We start from the raw sequence: 19,786 nt of genomic DNA, 5'->3' as shown, positions 1-19,786 counted from the left end.
AGTACTGAATAATTTCATAGTTAATAATCTCTTTGCTTTTCTTCCCTTCTAATCAAAAAGCTCTGAAACCAAAATTTCCATTCTAAGTAAATAAATGCTCATTGTTGGAAAGTACCATCATATTTGTTTTCTGAAGGTAAGAATGATGTCTATATAAAATAATAAATACAATTATATAACTAAAACTATGATAGGAATGTTTTTTGGTGCTTCTAAATACAGTACTTTGGGGAACTGTAGCTGAAAAATTACTCTTAGCATGTAACAATCCTAATTCAGAGAAAAACGTCATCTGCATCTTACAGATGTATATAGAAGTTCCATTATTAATACATTTCAAATGTTTGTACACTACCTAGGAGAATAATATATTACATTCTTCTGGAACAAATAAAACCAAGCCTAGCATGTGATTGTGCTTGCTGACGTGAAATTTCACTTCGGATTAGCAAAGTGACAGTCGCTTTATACGCAGCCCCAACGCAGGAGAACTCCAGAGTGAGCAGAGCATTCTAACGCATGAAAAACACTGGTGGCCAAACAGTCACTAAATCACTGTAAGCAAGCATTTATCATGTCAGAATGAAAACTGTAAAAATTAAAATGGCTGCTTCTTGCAGTGAACTCAGATATACCACGACTATTAATTACTGAAGGTATAAAAAAAAAAAAAAAAAAAAAAAAAAAGGAAAAAGAAGGCCACGTTCTAGCTACAGTGGGGTACTCCAAACTCTGAAGGAGTCTCACTGAGGTTAGTCACAGACATGAGAAATATGAATTGTGGGGGGGAAAAAAAAAAAAAAACCAAAAACCTTAGGTGGGGAAAGATGGTATCGCAGGAGCAATTCAAAATCCAGAGAAGTCTATGCAAACCCTGCCTGTTGAGTTCAGCATTGCCTGAGCTTGACAAGAGCACCTAGTAACGCACCGCACACTAACTCTGCCTCCAATACACTCAGGTACCTTGGTATATGTTTTGGTCTTAGTATTGTATGAGTTTAGATCTGCACTGAAGTTTTCTGAAAACATCTTTAAAGACATTCTTCAGAAATTGCTGGGTTTTTTTGGGAAAAAAGAATAAAAATTGGCTACTGACCAGTACGATCTTCCACTCCTAACAGCACTCTCATAAAGTTAATTTTTATGTTGCTTATATGTAAATTCATACTGTATTTTTAAACACACTTGGAAATTTAAACAACAAACACAAAAACCCTAAACTGTGTAAAGGGTGTCAGATGCTCACAGAAATCCTTACCCTGCTAAAGAACAACATCATCCCAGGCCATAAAGTCTTTTAAAAAGAGACCGAACCTTTGAGGCTGATAACACACAGTGACAAAATACTGATGTAAAAATATACGCAACATTTCATTTACTTGTTGTTTTGTGATCTTTCACCTTATTTATGCCATTTTTCCTTTTCCACTCTCCACTTTACTTTTTTGATCAAAATTACTTTTGAAAGTGTTACTATGATTTGTTCTGGAAAACAGACAAAAAAAAAAATCTCCAAATAAATACAAATATCACCGTCTTTTCACCTGTCAGCAGGATGTGTCGCAACTTCATCTGGCTACCTAAAGGCTAAAAACTTGTCTTCAAATTGGCGTTCTCCCAAAGGGCAACTTCAGCAGAAAAACCGGTCCATTCAGAGCATTTGACCGTATTGGCAGTTTAGCATGCCACTTACTAGCGCAGCACTCTTAGCTATATCGATCCTACTAAGTAAACATACAGTGACCTGGAAGGTGGAATCATCACACCTACCTTCATAATATTTTGATATCTTAACTCCTCAATTTTCTGTAACGTTAATACATTGTTGGTTGACAAAACCTGGAAAAACACATACTGTCAGTAAAACATCTGATTTGATTCAACAGTTGAGAATTCGTCCTGAATTCTTATTTAATGATCTAATTCATTAATAGTTAATATGGAAAGCTTTTTTTCTGAACTAACTACTAAGTTAGGTGGAACTGCTTTCCAAGAGCCAGCAACCACCGACCTGTCCCACAGCTGACACCGAGGCACCCTGCCACTCACACCTGTAGAGCTGTCTCACACCTCACCGCATGGGTTGCAGATTCTGGGCAAGTCTTGTGCCTCCTCTTCCCTCTCTCAGGCAGTGCTTTGTCTGGTTCCTGTCTGTTGGAGCATTCTTGCACTTACAGGCAAAGCTTGCTGTGTTAAAAACTGTGTTTTATTGTGACAGTTGTACGTTCAACATAGGGTTACTTTGAAATCTGGCACATTAGGTACCCCATATCGATATGGACTTGACTATCACTGCATTTCAGAGCGAGTCCCAGTTACACCGTTGATTTTTCCTTCGGTCAGTCTACGGTTTTGAAACATTAAACAACAACTATATGGCAATATGAATTTAAGAGGCTTTTCCCCCTCAAGAGCTGAGATAGTATTTATATTTGTAGCCCAAATACTTATTAAAGGACACCACTGAACTTGGGAATTGCTGAAAAGGCTCAGTACCAGGAGAAAATTTCTTCAGGTTTTAGGAAATGCATTTTGCACTATTTTTTTGCCCTCTCAAATTAACACAAAAAGCCAAATGACAATTTAAGAGAGCTGGCAGCAAGATCATTTGAAAAAGCTCATTAGTTCTTGTTAAATTAGAAACTCACAAGCTGTAGAAGAAAGGATGGAATGCTAAATGCAATTCAGTCACATCACCTTCAGGTAAATAAAGCCAACCATATACATTTCAGCCATCCGTAAGTATCAGTTGTGCTATATGGACTAAGCAACGAGAGCAGAGAAAGAATCAGAAGTATGAACATCAATTATATTTACTCATAACCTCTTATGGACTTGGTCCATGGAAACCCCTGGGAATACACCCTCCCCTTCTGCCCTTCTCCTGACACTGTCTGATAAGGCTTCCCAGGTTGCAGAATACACAATCTGTTTTCCTGGCTTCCACTTCCCAAAATGGAAACATACTGCAGATAACAGAAGAGGACCCACCAGGAACATGAAGGTAAGCGGGTTACAACAACATTTGCCTATGCTGCCAAAAGTACCTATGTCACTGACAAGCTTCAGGGTACTGCCTCCATCTACAGCCACGCTATTGGCTTCCCACAGATCTAATTTAATGTTGTCCATAATGATTCTACCATGCAGGCAAGAAGCAAAACCCAGTCTTGTATCATCACCACCAGCTGATGCTCCCAAGCTGTACAGAGCAATGCCAAATGTTACCATCTTACACATGCTTTTCCTCTTACCTCCTTACAGGTTATTTTGCAAAGCCAGATTTCCAGTTCTTTCCGTGGTTAGGATGGCCTCTTTCCCACTTTATTGATAAGACTTTCCAGATAAGAGCTAGTTCCAAAAATTCTGCTAATGCTTTCTCTTCTTGTTGCTTCTGTCCAGAGTTAGCACCCTAAAGTCCATACCGATACCTACCTTTCTTTATCCCTCTGTTAGCATTGCTCCTGACTAGCCTTATTCATCCTCTCTTTATCTTGGTAACTCTCTTGTACATCAATCCTCGTATCTCAAAATTTACCGTGCCTTTTCAATACTAAAGATACTGCCACTTCATTTAGCTTCACTAGAATTTTTGTTTCTGGAATTTTAAAAGCCCTTATTGACCAGTATCATTCTGCACAGGTTAGAAGTCCTTAAGAAATGGCAACCAGCATGACAAAAATCATGTAATTGGTTGGTGAATGCAGATAGAATAGTGAAAAACAAAAATGCATTCGAAAGATTCTTGCAAAGAATTCCTTGAGAGAAAAAAGAACTAGAAAATTTGACAGACACACTCTACCACCTGCATATCCAAAAATATCTACAGATTTCAGCAGAAATATAAAACTTCAAGCATAACAGTCTCCTTGACAGTAAGACAAGAGGCCACTTTCCACAAGTGCCCTCTCTCCCCTCATCTGCATTTCAGATTACGCTGTATGTTAATTTACAACCTCGAGTCGTCAGAAATTTAAGATAGTCCGTACAAAGATGTTTTTAAGTGGAACAGGAGGAAGCTAAAAGATAAAGAGACACAGTTTGCCCTCCTACGCAACAGGGACTTATTACTTTAGCTGCTCCAACTGCTAACAGATTTCCTTTGGGTCTATCGGGGGGGGAGGTTTGTGGCTGTCAAAGATCATATGCAGAATTAAACCACAATACGCTTGTTGCAGCTGCTGACAACAGAAAAGTATCTTTTAATAAAAGTACTGTAGGAAGGTAAGGTTCGTGCAGAGATTTAACTCAACTTCATCCTCTGTCTTGAAAGTTGAAGTGATAACGGCATTTTAGATATGTCATCTCTGTAGGGGAGAATTTCTCTTACATGAGCAATCAATAAGTGAAGGACTTTTCTTAAACATCTCATTATATATGAACAAGTTTAATTTAAAAGGAACTATTTTGCATTTTTTCAGGCATACTGTATAAGCATAGTTCTAAGTAAATTATACCGCTGGACTTAATGTAGGTTGTAAACATATAAGGTACAATACTTATTATTTTAAAAAGGCATGTTTGATAGTCACTGATGCTACATATAACTACAAGTCTGTTTCCTCGCTAAATAGTCATATAACCTCCAGAGACATAGATTTTAATTCTTATTCAAAAAATCAGTACTGTAAACACATCCAGGGGTTTAATTTATTCAATTGTTTTGGGGAAGTTTACTGTGCATTTTGGTAACAGAATTTTTTTGATATGCTACCATATCTTCTCTCTTGCAGAATGTTATTTAAGTCACATAAAGAGGATCTAAGGTAAATCTCTATCAATTTGAGCCATTTGTTTAATGTTTGCACATTCCTGGTGCAAATGCAAGTACAGAAGTCTTTCCCATGCCTGACAAACATACTCACTACTGGAATTTCTCTGTTATCTAGAAGACATAAAGAGGCAAAGGGAAAAAAGGAGTATCAACTTCACCCTCTCCAACTATAGCTTAAATAGAAGAATACTAAAATAGTTATGCGAGGGTAATCAAAATATTTTTAGAAAAGCATTCATAACCGCTATATGTTAGGAAAAATAATTTTCAGGAAAACAAATGTGAATAATCCTATTCTCCCAATTCACTACTCCACAGCTGAGGAACTGAGCAAATTGATACTTTAGAATCACTAACTAAATCAGTACTATTAAACTGTATTTGTATATTTTACGACACAATATTACAACTGTGAAAACCACCTCTTAATTTTGGGTTTCTTTAATCCACCAAGTCATTCTATTTATTCTAAGTTGCTCCTATGCACAGATACCCCATCTTGTTTTACAGATAATCATCATGTTTTGGAATACCAAAGTTTCTGTTTTATAAATATCACATCTGTATACTAAGAGGATAGGTCACAACACTTCTGAATTTTTGGGGCGTATACAGTATCTTAAACTGGATACTAAGATCCTCAGCAGTAAAAGAGACGCTGGAGATAACGGGGTAGGATTTATCCAGTTTATGTTTTTGCAAGCTGTAGAAATAATGAGGAAACACACAGATCAACCAAAAATTCACTCTAAAACAATACTTCAGAAGAATTTTATTAACAAGGACTGTTCTGCCTAGCCTAGTGATGTCCACAAAAAAACCCTACCTCACAGAAACCCCGCTGTGTGGGACAGGTATCCTGGGATCAAGGTATAACATTGTTACGCTGTCAAAAAAATGAAGGAAGAAGATGAATTCGAGAGACTGAATTTTAGATGGAGGAGTCTGTCATGCAATAACAGCTTATAAGAGTTACAAAGCCGACATATAAACATAAAAAGCAAAGCTGACATATTTGATAACCACAAAGCCTGCTTATTCCAAATACACTCTCAATTACAGTCATTCTGGATTACACAAAATGAAAAAACAAGTTCAGGGAAGTGCAGTCTCAGTTTCTATGCTGTCAACCTCCCAAAGCTTCCCTACACGTAACCCAGTCTCCCCAACCTCCCGCCCAGGCAAACACTCGTGGGAAGAGGAGGCAGCTTCCCACCCTGCGACACACAGCCCACCCCGCTCTCAGCCCGGGGGCAACGCGGCAGCACGGGAAACGTGGCACGGCAGCTGCTTGTGCTTTGAAGCTCAATGTCATCACGGAAGGTGGATGTTTTCCTTAAGGGTCAATTCTAAAAACCAGGCTAAGCCTCACTGGTGCGATACCATCTCTCAAAGGCAAACACTTGTGGGTAGTGGACTTTTCAAAAAGACCTTAATATATTAAGCCAGCACCTCATCTGTGTTGCTTTCTTGCAATTACCCCAGAATAGCCAATGCACAGTAACAAAAGCTTCATTACAGTGTGTTAATAGTAAAAACAAGCACAAAGGTTCATTTTACTTAAGAAACGGCAGAGAAACGGGCAAACACAGATGAGAGATTGTTGCACTGAGTCAACAAGAGGGAATCACATAACTGAAGTACTGAACACATCTAAAGCCACAATCTGTTGTGTACACAGTGATTTCAGAGAGCAAATAACATTTCATTTTTCTGTGCTGTGTTCTGGTTGAATCGTCCATATTAAAAGAATCCTAAACACAAGTACAGGATTTCAGTCCTCTAGCAATACTAGATAATATATATTTGTAAGTCCATCAAATTTAATGTTCTTTCTTCTAATTAGACTGCTACTAGATCTGTAGGCAGTCTCATAAACCACTTTAACCTTATTTTAATTTTTCATTATGAAAATTCTAACTGTTCATTAACTTTGGAAGACACAGAATTACAGCTGTGATATATCATTCCTCACATTATTAACAATCTACTTTATAAATTAAGTGCTTGAAGCAGATATTGGTAATAATGTCTTATGAGTTTTATTTTTGTGTTTTTAAGAGTTTAGAAGAAAACTTAATACACACACTTAGTTGCCTACCCGTAGAGAAAATTTTATTCGTCATGATTTTAAAATTAGTACCAAGACATGATTGCACCAAATTTAGCAGACTCATTAGAAAATAAAACCCAAACCAAGAAACTGACTAATGCTTCCCTCCCCACCTCTCCAACTCTTTGCTAAGATTATTTAAGCAAGGATGATGTCCAGATTATCACTTTTTGTGTAGTAAAATTTTAGCATATTGTGAATAATTTTCATCAGAGGAAATAGTTTCCCACAGAGATTAAGCACCGTTGTAGCTTTGCTTCAATATTGTTCAAATGCCTATTGTAGGGATAGAAAAACTCCAAGTGACAACTGGATATTGCTATGAAAGAATGTAAAGAAATGTCTAATGTTAAGAAAATTCAAACAAATATCCAACATGAGTAGTATCTTTTCCAGTATTCCATGTGAAAAAGCTAGAATAGCATTGGGTCAGGTCTTACGTAGAAATTAGCAAGTTGTGTGCTGACTGCTGGCTAGAAACAAGTTTAAATTTTGATTATTACGTTCTACAACAGCTGGTGGAACTGCCAAACCAAAAAACCTCAGCTGTAGCTCTCTGCGTAATGTAATCTCACAATACAGGAAACTTTCCATGAAGTTTAAGTCACATACGAATACACTGAAAAGATAAGCTAAGAGAAGAAACACAGTGACAGCAAGTACCAAGATTCAGAACTTAAGAGCGGCTCAATGAGCTGATAAGGAAAAAAGGAATATGAGAGTGACATGCATGCAGCTAAAAGATGTTTACAATACTAGGAGCGGCAGGGCATACCTGGGCTGATAACTTGGATAAAGGAAGCAATGCAAGGAATAGAACGGGGTGGATACTGGTAAGGTCTTCCAAGCAAAGCTTTTATTAAGCAGAAGAAGCATCTTGCACGGTAATCAATAAGAGACCGAGGTTTGACTTTCAGAATTATACTGGACAAATTACACTGAAGAGACATGTTGGTACTGATGATCAAACTGTTAGTCTCTTGTAATGTATTTCAAGCAAGTATCTTACTTTGTGAGAAGTAATGATTGTGAAAACATTTGATTGTCCTAAGAAAAACAGAGCTGAACTAGCATCATTGAAAATGATGGTAGTTACACAGACTCGGAGAACAATCATAAGCAAGCCAAGAGGCGCTGCTTTTACTGTTATGTCAAGAACATTTTCAAGTGTCCAATTCAGTTTATAACATCCAGGTTTTGACCAAAGTTTAGAAAATAGCCTAGTTCTTAACTACTGTGCTTTCCGTAACATTTCTTTAGGCAGGTAACTCCTCTCTCCATTTTCTGGACTTGCTCAAATTCAGCTAAAATGAAATTTCTTACTTTACTTTTCATTGCATTAAGAAGAAACGGAGAGCTGGGTCTTTTTGTGTTTTCCCGTATAAGCTTTCTACATCCATTTTAACAAGGTTGTATCACACATACACATACAAACATCTGAGACCCATTCTATATCATGTGTAAGCAAAAGCATTCCTCAGAGAGGCTTTTCTCCAAACAGTTTTAAAAGATATCTTTTGATTCTGGATTAAACAGGATGTAGGGATTGCCACCAGCAGAGATGTAGGAATCACAAACAGCTATAACCCAAATATTCTAAGGAAATGTAAGCAAGTAATTACAAATAAAACTGCTTACATTCATGCAACTTGTTTGGCAACAGCAGTATACCATAAGGAAAGCTGCTACAATTCATAACAGCATCTTGTAATAAAACAGCTTTACGCATCCCTCTCAAACTGTTTAGTGCTCCAATCTCATCAGATGGCTGAGTAAGCATTACACTTTGGGACAGTAAATCTCTGTTTCCAATATGGTCTACATTCACAGACATGTACTTTTGTATTCACTGTAAGACACTTCCAACTAAGCACTCATATAAAAAAACAGCAACATATAAAAATATCTGCATGCTATTTTGTCTAGTCAGCTATCTAGAAAAAAATCTGAAATCTATATCTGAAAAAAATTAGGAACCTTGAAGGACCGGTAGCTCAACAGGAACTGATTGTTCCCAGAAAAAACTAATTTGAAGTTTGTTATTTAGAAACATGAAAGTAGTATGAAAGGGCTATCTTTATACATATCACTGTCTCTTCAACATGTCTTTATCCATGTCACTGAAGCATATATGGCATTGTGAGGGTATATTTTGCTTCCTTTAAAGAAAAACTAAAGAATAGGAAAGCGCTTAGAAATAAGCAACAAATCTCATGACAGAAGGTGATACCATACAGGCAGACGCTTGAAGAGGTCTACCTGCATAGACAGATAGATAGAGCTCATAGAAAAGACAACAGGCTTAACTGCAGCATCTAATTGAATCTGTAAAGAAAAGACACTGGGTATATTATGGGTGTTCCAATGAAACAGAAAAGGGCATCACAGATCTAATAGTGAGCAACTGAAGGCAGTTTCCAAAATCCAAAGAGAAGCTGGCATCTGCTTTTAATGTGGAGGCTGACTTCCCACAGATGCTGCCCGCTAGTGGAAACAATGGATTTTCTGCCTATTGATGTTTTCAAGACTCCAGAATGTGCTTCATTCAAGGACAGATTACTGGGATCAATGTAGAAATAATCTGATGAAAGTTAATGAACAACTGGATAGCAGGGCAAACAAGATAACTGGTAGGCCTTCTGACTTTAAACTCTGAATCCAGAGACAAATAATATAAACCAAAAAAAAAAACCCAAATAAAAAATGCTGGCCCCTGCTTACCCAGTTATATTTGCTTCTCATTTTCTTTTCTACTAATTTTGATTCCCATTTATAGGCTTTAAGTGAATTGGTCATTATCACTTTGATTCAAATCCAAAACATCCATGGCTCTCTACGGAAGAAAAAGTTCTGGGTGGTGGTTTTGTTTGTTTATTTGTTTGAAAGTTTCCTCATGTCTTTCTTACTAAGTAAACCATGCATATTTGGGCCCAGACGCAATATTTGAAAAGCTTATAAAAATCACATAATCCATTCGAGGTGTTAGGAGAACCAATAGGGACAATAAAACAAATATAAACACAGTAATCATCACCACAGACCAACCAGCTGTCCACTGAGTCTCAAATTTAGCTCCAACAATATTAAGATGCTTCAAAAGAACATAGGGTAAAAAAAAAAAAGGCACTCAACCCATCTTCCACACACTCCCAAAACATTCCAATATCTAGTCCTTGCCTTATTTTCCTGAAGATGCGAACCTTAAAAAACATCTGGTATTGAAGAGTTCAACGATGTCTCTTGTCAGTTTAAAATTTACGGATTTCCATTTTATTTAAATATTTCTTTCTTCCTGTAGTATGAGAAAGGAGGAGGAGAAGCAAATGGCTTAATCTCTCTTTACCAGAAAACAAGGTTTAGAAGGGTTTCCAAGTTCAGAACAGAAACAAAACAATATTCAGTAATGCATACTGGACTGGACTATAGGACTTCTAAAGACTGATTTTCTGGTACATGCCTACAGTGCAGGGACAAAGATGCCCAATCCAAAACCAGATCTAGAGTAAAAGCTTTTCAAATCTGAGACTTTTCATGGTAAGAGGTTTATTAGAAAAACATTTGAGTGTTTTCTTCTTTTCATTAGTTTGAGAACGCTCACAAGTAATCAGCCTCCTTTCCAGACTCCTCTTGCTGGAAAATACACCCTAAAAAATATCCATGCTAAACTGCAGATCCTTCTGAAGAGAAGAACCCAGAGAAGGTGGAATATTGGCAGAATTTGCACTAGTTAGCCATTTTTGTTAGCAGGATTAATGAAGAAATAAGTATTTTCATTTAGAGTTTTAAAGAGAAAAATATGATTTCATCTCCTTGGAGAACATTATTTCCCTTTACGATGGATTTTAATATGAGAAAGGGTATGGATGCTCCACATGGATGTGTCTAAATATTACAAACTTCTTAGAAGAGAGTGTGCACATGTACGTATGAGAAAATGGAGAAGGATTTATAGGATCAAAAATTATTATTTTCAGTGTCCACAGTCTTAGAGTTCTATTACATAGCTGAGCAAAGGGATGAGGAGAAAAAAGCAGACAAAGAATAGCTTTTCTTCAACATTCAGTTAGGCCCTAATATTGTAAGGTGAGCAAACCCCACTCCTCTATTTTGAAGCACAAGATCTTTTTGCTTGATACAGATTTGTAACTGTAAAGTACAGGAAACATAATTCCCATTAATTTTGAAGTGCTTTTGAAAAGGCATTTGCATTAAAATGGTTACTAAGCCTATTCTAGAGTAGACCTAAGGATTTTAAAATTTTCTGTTATTCACAGTGTGTGCTAACTACATGAGTTGATAATGTCTACTTTTTAGAAGTTATCCTTTTATATCTAGTTTACATAATGTTCACACAACTTTGTAAATGGTTTTAAAAAAAAAAAAAAGAACCAACCTGGTTTAACTTAATCATCAACTAATGAAGAGTCCAGTATAGCAGCAGTAAAAAAAGCAGAAGCTCTTTTTGAAAGCTAAATAACTGTTTAAAAAAAAGGAACATAAATCTATACACACCTTTACATGTGCATAGGAAATCCCTGCATTCTGATTTTCTAATTCAAACTGTAAACAAATGCTGACTTTTAATAATGATCACTAGAGAGAAACCGCCAAGAATAAAAAATTATTCCCTGAGAGAAACTGTGTGTGTACACAGAATTCGCGTATTATGTCTAGTTGTTTGTTGTTTATTCTACAAATACATATTGATATTACAGTAGTACTGTGTTTTTCTGCACTGGTCATATTAATTATTACTGGAGTCCTCTGTCAGTATCATAGCTTCTCTGCATAAAGTTTCAGAAGACAGTACTTTATTAAACTCCAACTTCATCTTCATCACGTTGACCTGGAACAAGATTCCTGGTAATACTTTAATAGATTACACTGTGTATTTAGCGTCCTAGTTGATAACGTTCTTTCCATCTGTGTATTTAGCGTCCTAGTTGATAACGTTCTTTCCATAGCAACGACATTTTAAATACTTCAAGATGCTGTATTGCAACGGCCACCCCTGAATTGCTGGGCTGGAATACATCTCCTGTCATTCAGTATCTGCTCTCTCAGAGGAGGACTCCTAACAGCCAAGATGCTGATCTAGAAGCTGGCTCAACTAGTCACACAGGTAAAAGAGCAAGAGTTACACCTTCATTTGACAAGGCCCTGGTAGACAGTCCGGCTTCTCAGCGGTTAGTTCCAGTGGGTTTGAGCAACCAGCCTCACCCAGCAAATTAAGTCACAATGTCTGAAGGTATAAAATGGTGAAATGCCAAAACAGGAGGATGGAAGGGGAACGAAAGGGAAGTAGAAAGTAAGAGATTATCAGAAAACTGATTTATTACAAACCAGGGAGCTTGGTGCTCAAAAGAGAAAAAAAAAAAGGAAAAAAACCCCACAACACAAAAGAGCAAGAGGAAATGATTTCTGCCTCGGTACTTGGAAGTAGCCCGAAGACTGAGAGTCTATGCCAGGATGTTTCCCTGAAAAAACACTTCTAAACAGAATTCCTACTGATTTTATGTTATTGTAACTCAGACCTAATATATATGAAGTTTTAGTTTAATTCCTGTTTATCAGCAGATTTTAATGTTACAGCTCAAAAGGCCACTTGACTGATGCTAGAGTAAAAATGAGAGGAGATTAGATTTTGGGTTAGACTTTCTTAACATTTTCCTTTCCTAAAAGCATATTTGGGGAAGCGTGCTATAAAGGTTTGTAGTTTTATTTATTTGCTAGTCTAGTAATGCTACTACATAGTTCCATTATTAACAGTATCAATAGAGATGAAAAGTGCTTTCATGGTTTTAAATCACTTAACAATAAGAACCATGTAATCTTTTATGATTTGGGGAGGGAGTTTTTATTCAACATCTTTGCTTTATTAAATAAGGTATATATATTAAAATATAGAGTTTTATTTCTCACTAATGCTGTGCTTTCTAGAGAACATACATCGAACGCAGTTGTCTCACCTTAATAAATATTTTACACCGGGATCGCACATCTCTTAGGTAACCATCTTGATTCAACAGCAGTGCAAGTTGCATGCGTGTACCGGTTCTAACAGGACATTTGCCTTGAGGGCTTTCCCCCACACGAGCTCCCCTACATCTGACTCCATGTCAAGGGCCTCCTCCTGAAGCTTCTGCCGTTGCCCCGGCCTCCCATTTTGTTTGATTCTGTACGTCTATACATATTGCACAATGCCACTCGAAACCTAACATGGCAAAGGACAACTAAGAATGTTCTCCCACTCTAAGCAGAACACAACAAAAAGTTTTATTTAATGTCTTTAATCCAGATCTCTACACTGAACATTCAATTTTCAAAAAGTCACGGGCTCTGGAAAGAAACACTAAAACTAAAATTAGTAAAACTCAGTTGGATTTGGAAGGGATACACTAATTTGAGCCTAAAAGTCGAGTACGACTCGTGTTCGATGACAAGATGACCAAAATCTCATCTTGGCGTCACTGGGAATACAAGCAGCGACACGAAGCCCAGTTAGCCTGAGAACTGGCGACAGCAACTTTACAGCAGCACATTAGTCGTTGCTGAACCCAGAATACCTGACCACAATAACTTTAAATCTGAACAAGCTTAATCACTCTCATGAAATGTTATTACTGCAGTGTGGTTCTTCAAATGTGTCCCAGTAAATTATTTGGTGTCAGATTTATGATGTGAAGAACAAAAAGAGAAAACAACATTTGCTTTCCTCACCAATCAGAGTCGCCTTAGCAGCAGCAGAAAACGTTGATTCGTCAGATTGGTTTGGGTTGCTTTGGGTTGTGGGTTTTTGGTTTTTGTTTGGGTTTTTTTTGTTTTGTTTCGTGTGGTTTTTTTTTTTTTAAATTGATATTTTTCTTCTTTCTACAAGAAACTTATTTAATATATATGGAGAAAAGATGCAATAGGAAATACCCAAGAGATGATGAGTAGTATGGCATAGTAACACAACTTCATGTTAAAGAAAACTGAGTGCATTATACTTCCCGAGTGCCCCTCTCTGAGAATTCTACTGCGATAACGTAATTTTCTATTTGATGTTAATAAAAATACTGGTCAATCTTAAAGGACATTATAAGGGATTTATTATAATCATTGTCACTACTTTTTTCTAACTCCCGTTAACAGACCAATAGCATTAAACAGGATACAAAACGCACATGTTTTTACGTAGAAAAGAATAAAAAAGGGAATTTGAGCTGACATACAGAAAGGTCTTGGCTGCTGTTCTTTACTGCAATTATCTCGCCATACAAAAAGAGACACATACAAAGCAATCCAACTATGGTAAAAATAATCAAAATATTTCAGAAAACCATTAGGTCCAGTTTAATATGATTGTGGTTTTTAGACTTATTTTTATTTTCAATCATCTACTCTAGTTGTTCTAACGTTTCGTAGCAGAGATTTACTGCTAAACTAGATCTGACCTGAGAATGAGAAAGCAGTCAATTCAGTATAACTATTGGCTAATGAATTTTACATCAGCTGAAGCCTGTTTTTTTGGCTCAGGCAGAAATACAAAATCCATGAGCTATGAATGCCAAGCGAGGAACGCTGGAATAGCAGGGTTTGCAATCACCTCTTTGAAACCCAGTTCAAAACTCCTAACAACTCAGTGAAGTGTTCTTTCAAGCACAATTTGGTTACAAAGTTTACTTGAAGAAAAGTTGTCTTTCAAAACAAGCTCTTTAAAGAAAACTTTTCCAAAATCCTCATTTTTGGCTTCTAAGGACATCTACCTTCACCATGCTGTGTCAGCAGATGAAGTCAGAAAGAAGGTATTTTCTTTTTTTTTTTTAAAAAAAAGGTTAGTGTTTGATATTGGTTCTCTTTGGTGGAAAAATACATGGCATATAGAGAAATTCACGTATTACCAAAAGATTGTAAAATATTCCAAATATTCAGAGGTGTCAGAACTATTGTCAAGCTTTTCATATATCCTAGCAGAAAGTAGAAAAGTTTCTATTCATCTTAAAATACAGTATTCAAAAAGGACTCCTCAACTTTAAATAAAACTTGTAATATTTGATCCCTCAGATCCACTGAAGGACTGTATTTTTCAGATTGACTGAATAATGACTATCCAGTGCAGGTATTGAATTACAAATATGTTTCTATCTATATTAGGGAAAATCTGAGACAAATTAATAGCTCAAGCATGCTTTGGACCTGCCATTTTTAGCCAAGGATCTGAACGCCTGCTGGAAAGGTGACTGGAAAACAAGCTTGACACAAAAATACTAAACCTATTCTTACTTTCTACAAATATTATTACTGATACAGTAAAAACAGACTTTAAAGGGGGAATTTTATTACTTAGAAAAATTACGTGTAAACATCTTAGGAAAAGCACAGTAGAAGTAATGCTAGACTAAGGTGCTTAAGGCAATATACAGCCATATCATCCTTCATGCCTTTATACCAAAACTTCCAAACATCGCACCAGAAAGTAGCATCTACGACAAAGAACAACTTCCTTTGGTAAGCACATTTGTCAACGATTAGCACAAGAAGCTTATTTCAAAACATGCAAACAGTGACAAAGTTTTTAAGTTGTATTCTCAGAGCTAAACTTCCATCAACGTTCAATTTTCCTACCAAATGCTTCATTCACACTAGCCTAAAGAGGTATTTATACTCCGGAGATCCGCTTTTTCATGAAGAATGAGACAAACAAGTTAGAACAGGAGGACAATAAGATACTAAAGCAAATCAAGAAGATCTGTTTCAGACTTCTGAGCTCTGAATATAGTTTTTGTTATTAGCATTTCACTGTTGAACCGTCATAAACAAAAATGGAAGTAGTACAACTTGATCTTATGCTTAACAGATTTTCGAAACTGAGTAACGTACAATCAGGCAGCAGCTAAAAACAACTGCTTGGAGCAGTTCCAGTGCCATGGTTAAACCAGATACTTTTCAGTAAGTCAATTACATATAGCTTTACTAACAGAAGAGACAAAATATTGAGGAAAATATCTACAATTGCTTAAAAAAATGTCAAGCTTTTTTATAATAGAAGAATAAAAAATTCTCTAAAGACTATTTATTTTAAGCATGTTTATTTCCTACAGAATTTAATCCCATCAAAACACCCACTCAAATTTAGAATAAATTTACATGTATAAATTCCTAGATGTCTGCAGCTGGGAAACGCATGCGTAAGATGTAATGAACGGTATTTCCTACCATTTGAACGACACTTTTATCCATATAGCATTCATGTAGAAAGTAAGAATGTGTAGAAATCTAAAACTACATCTACTTGTCACATTATCTCAGACTTCATGTCAGTAGAGGAACTGTACAATCAGAAAGACACGGAGCTTCCAAATACGGAGAATCATCAGCCAGACTTATTTTCTAAAGAAATTTTCTTTCTGAACTTAACAAAAGCAGCAAAATAAGGAGTTAATGTTCATATTATTTAACAAAAAAACCCCAAAACCTTACTTTTGCTCTCTAAAATAAACTTTATTCATCTAGACATAACAACGCTAGCATGGGGAAAAAAAATAAATAAAAATGAGCATTTCAATTCAGTTACCAACAATTTGCACTCCCCTTCATAAAGAGGGCAGATAAGAACACATTAAGAGCAGGAGGAGGATGAACAGTTGTCAAATCAGTAATCAAGAGAAACAGAACACCCTCATGAAATGCCGAATAATAACCTGGAAACTAAAACGAGGCACTTGAGCTGAAGCATCAATCACCCAAATAGGGAAAAGTAATATTTAGATGACTCCTGTACACAAAGGCTGAACAAACCACAGTGAAAATGGCTCCTCTGATCTAGCCCCAGTTTGATGCGTTATCGCTGGGTAAATACCTATAAGCAAAGAAAGGCCCTACAAGAACAGAGATTACCTCAGAAAATAGAATGGGGTGTTTGACAGACCAAGCACACTGCAAACACTTCCAAACGTATGTACACAAATGCGAGAGAAACAAGGGATTAGACAAGGGTTTAATTAGTGATGCTAATTAATAGATATTTTGATTTAAAGGTGAAGACAGACACTGACTGCTGGCAGAATGCTTCAAATAAGTTGCATGACATGATATCAAGTATAAAAAAAGTGACCTTTCATTGAATGATCTCCACAGAAAGGTGTGATAACTTAGAATTGCTTGAGTCACAATATTAGAAATGTGTAGGAGAGAACTATCATACGTCACTAACAAGCAGAAACATAAAATAGTACAGTTTAGGCAATTAAAGATGTACTAGGTAATTTGCCTTCCATTGAGAGGGCCATAAAGGGCTATACATTTACGCCTATACCTTGCTTGATATAAACCATATCTGATACTTCAACTGAAACTAAACCATGTTATTTATTTTAAAAACCGTATCTAATTGTTGACTGAGTGGCAATTTAATCAGGCTATTTGGTTAAGTTAAACAGCTGATTAGACACCGTTGCTATGAAGCAATGGTCACGAATGGTTTCAACACACAGACTTATGATTTACTGAGATAAGTAAATAACTGAATGAGAGTAAAACTATGTGTGTGTACAGTGCAAAGGCAACTAAAAACATTCAGATTGATAAGTCACTGGACATAACAGGTATTTAAAGTGAGGAACATTTTATAAAAGAAGAGTTTACTTCACCTTGCTTACAAGTTCACACAGGCAGGTTATTTCAAATATTAGTTCTAGGATCTCAATGCTGTGATAACATGGCCTATTATAAAAGTAATTAGATGGGTTTTCTCCTCCCAGTTTTTATGAGGTGAAGGGTAAGCAGTGACAAAATGAAGTCAGAGGAAAAAGCATTCCCGTTCCAACATTTCAATTACACAGCAGTTAAGAACAGGAAGGGAATTCTGAGGTACCTGGTTAATAATGAATCTACATTGGCCATATGGGGTCTTACCATAACAGTGTTTTAGTTATCTTTTCAATACAGGTACTCTGTTAGAGAATAACAAGTTTAGGTGAAAATGCCATTATTATTTCTAAAATGAACCTAGGAAGTGGAATACAACGTTTGCATATTTGCCAGCCCTGAGATTCGTGACAAATACAACATCTGGTTAAGGGGCACTAGCGTTTCTGTTTATCCAACATTTTGAATGGTGGATCTTGGTTTGCCTCATTTACAAATAGTGAACTCCAACAGCATCAGAAATCTGCGAAGAGAAAGAACCTCCTAATTTAAGACAAAACAGTTGAAGTGATGGTAAAATGGCATCCATTCTCTTTCATTCGTGTTCTTTCGTCACAACTCCTTATAACTCTTGGTATACTTTAACAAGCAGAAGAGATTGTCTACCAAGGATTGCTGCAAAATAAACAAGTTCTGACTTTAAACATACCTTGTCTTGGAAACTCATCTGACTCCCTGTGAACCAGGTCAGAAACTCGATTTCCATAGTGCATCCTGGTGTCATGATCATACGCCTTCAGTGTCTCACTGGAGCTGTAAGACTTCTGAGTTGGCACTCTGCAGTCTTCGCTGTCCAGTGAAGAGCTTGTATAGCGACATTCCTTTCCACACCGGCCCCTCGTCAGAGAACGGTGTCTTCTATCTTTTATATCCATTGTTCTGAGTCAGGGAGGACGTCTTCAGAAAAGCCGCTCTTCTATTTGGGGTCAGTCACTGTCACCTAAAAACAGGAAAAGATAACAAAAGAGTGAGCGATATTGCTACTACATTTTGGTTTATTCTACTTCTCCTGACTTATCCTTGAAGAACAATGTCGCACAGATCGAGAAGAAAGAGAAAAGCCACATGATCCATCCTTAGAAATTGAAATAATTGACCTGAATGGGCGGGGGGGAAGAAAATCAAATGCTGTAAGAGAATTGCATTCTATCTAAATTATCATCTCATTGAAGAGTTTAAAAAATAATGATAAAACAAAAACACTGTTAATCTTTTGATTTTGAATGAGCACTGATAACAACACGGAACCGACAGAATAATATTTGTTCCCATTATGCAATAGTATAAAGAAAAGCAGAATCCAACCAGCTTTAATTATCTTCATTCTTCCTGCAGGAGGGCTTGCAATTAAGAATGAAGCATGCAGGAGAGTTGCACAGAGGAGATTATTCCTCTTCAGCATTAATGCATTACAAAGGTGTACATTATCCTGTAACAATGTGTTCGCAAGCAGCAGCAACTGATTTTATTGCCCCTAGATAACATAATCCAAGGCCCTGTTCTCAACAAAAGGTTGGACGAGGTATCTCCAGAGGTCCTTTCCAGCCTCGACACTTCTGCCTTTTTATTATTCTTTGAGCACGCTGTGGGAATTGGCTGCTCTTGTGCCCCACAGAACATGACTAGATGCTCTTCACAGTCCCTCAAGATGACTGGTTTATCCATCTCAGCAGTTAGAGCTCTTAAAAATTGTGTAAATATCTTCTTGCTCATTGGACCCGAAAGAGATAGATTCTTACAGTCTACTTAATTAGGACACCCTTACTGTGGCATATATACTTTAACATATGCCTAGTTAGCATGCATAAACTGCAAAATGAAAGATACCATAGAAAGCAAGAAGTGCACAAAGCATGAGCACCCTGACCACTGGGGTACTAATTATTTTGAGTTGGTATTTGTAGCTATGCCTTTCTCTCATGGCAGCCTATGCCCAGGTCTGTACTAGTGCTGAGAAATCCTCATGTCAAAACTTTTTGCTGTAAATGAAATCTTCCCCCACAAAAAATACCCAGATTTGCTAACAAGCAAAAATTGGAACAAAACCTCTGCTTTTCTATACACGGCTAAGGAGGTGAAGAAACGGCCTTGGCAAATTTAGCTGGAATAGTTGAAGACATTTTCTTTCCCATTGTCCCCTTTCAGTTGAGGTGCCTACTGGAGAGCCCACCCAGCAGAACAGGAGCAGGTCCTGCACGCCACCTACACCC

At 36.8% G+C, this 19,786-nt stretch overlaps 1 protein-coding gene across 1 annotated transcript in view; it reads right to left on the bottom strand.

The window, feature by feature from the left end:
* TENM2 (teneurin transmembrane protein 2) overlaps positions 1 to 19,786 on the bottom strand; it is a 1,855,021-nt gene that overhangs the window by 499,888 nt on the left and 1,335,347 nt on the right. Inside the window, exon 17 of the mRNA XM_054217271.1 lies at positions 18,226 to 18,516. Coding sequence (XP_054073246.1) covers positions 18,226 to 18,451 — 226 coding nt within the window. The 5' untranslated portion in view covers positions 18,452 to 18,516. The remainder of the gene's footprint in view (positions 1 to 18,225; positions 18,517 to 19,786) is intronic.

This window comes from Rissa tridactyla, chromosome 11, assembly GCF_028500815.1.
Source record: "Rissa tridactyla isolate bRisTri1 chromosome 11, bRisTri1.patW.cur.20221130, whole genome shotgun sequence".
Taxonomy (NCBI): domain Eukaryota; kingdom Metazoa; phylum Chordata; class Aves; order Charadriiformes; family Laridae; genus Rissa; species Rissa tridactyla.
Note: the sequence above shows the minus strand (reverse complement) of the source record. Positions and strands in the feature narration are given on the sequence as shown.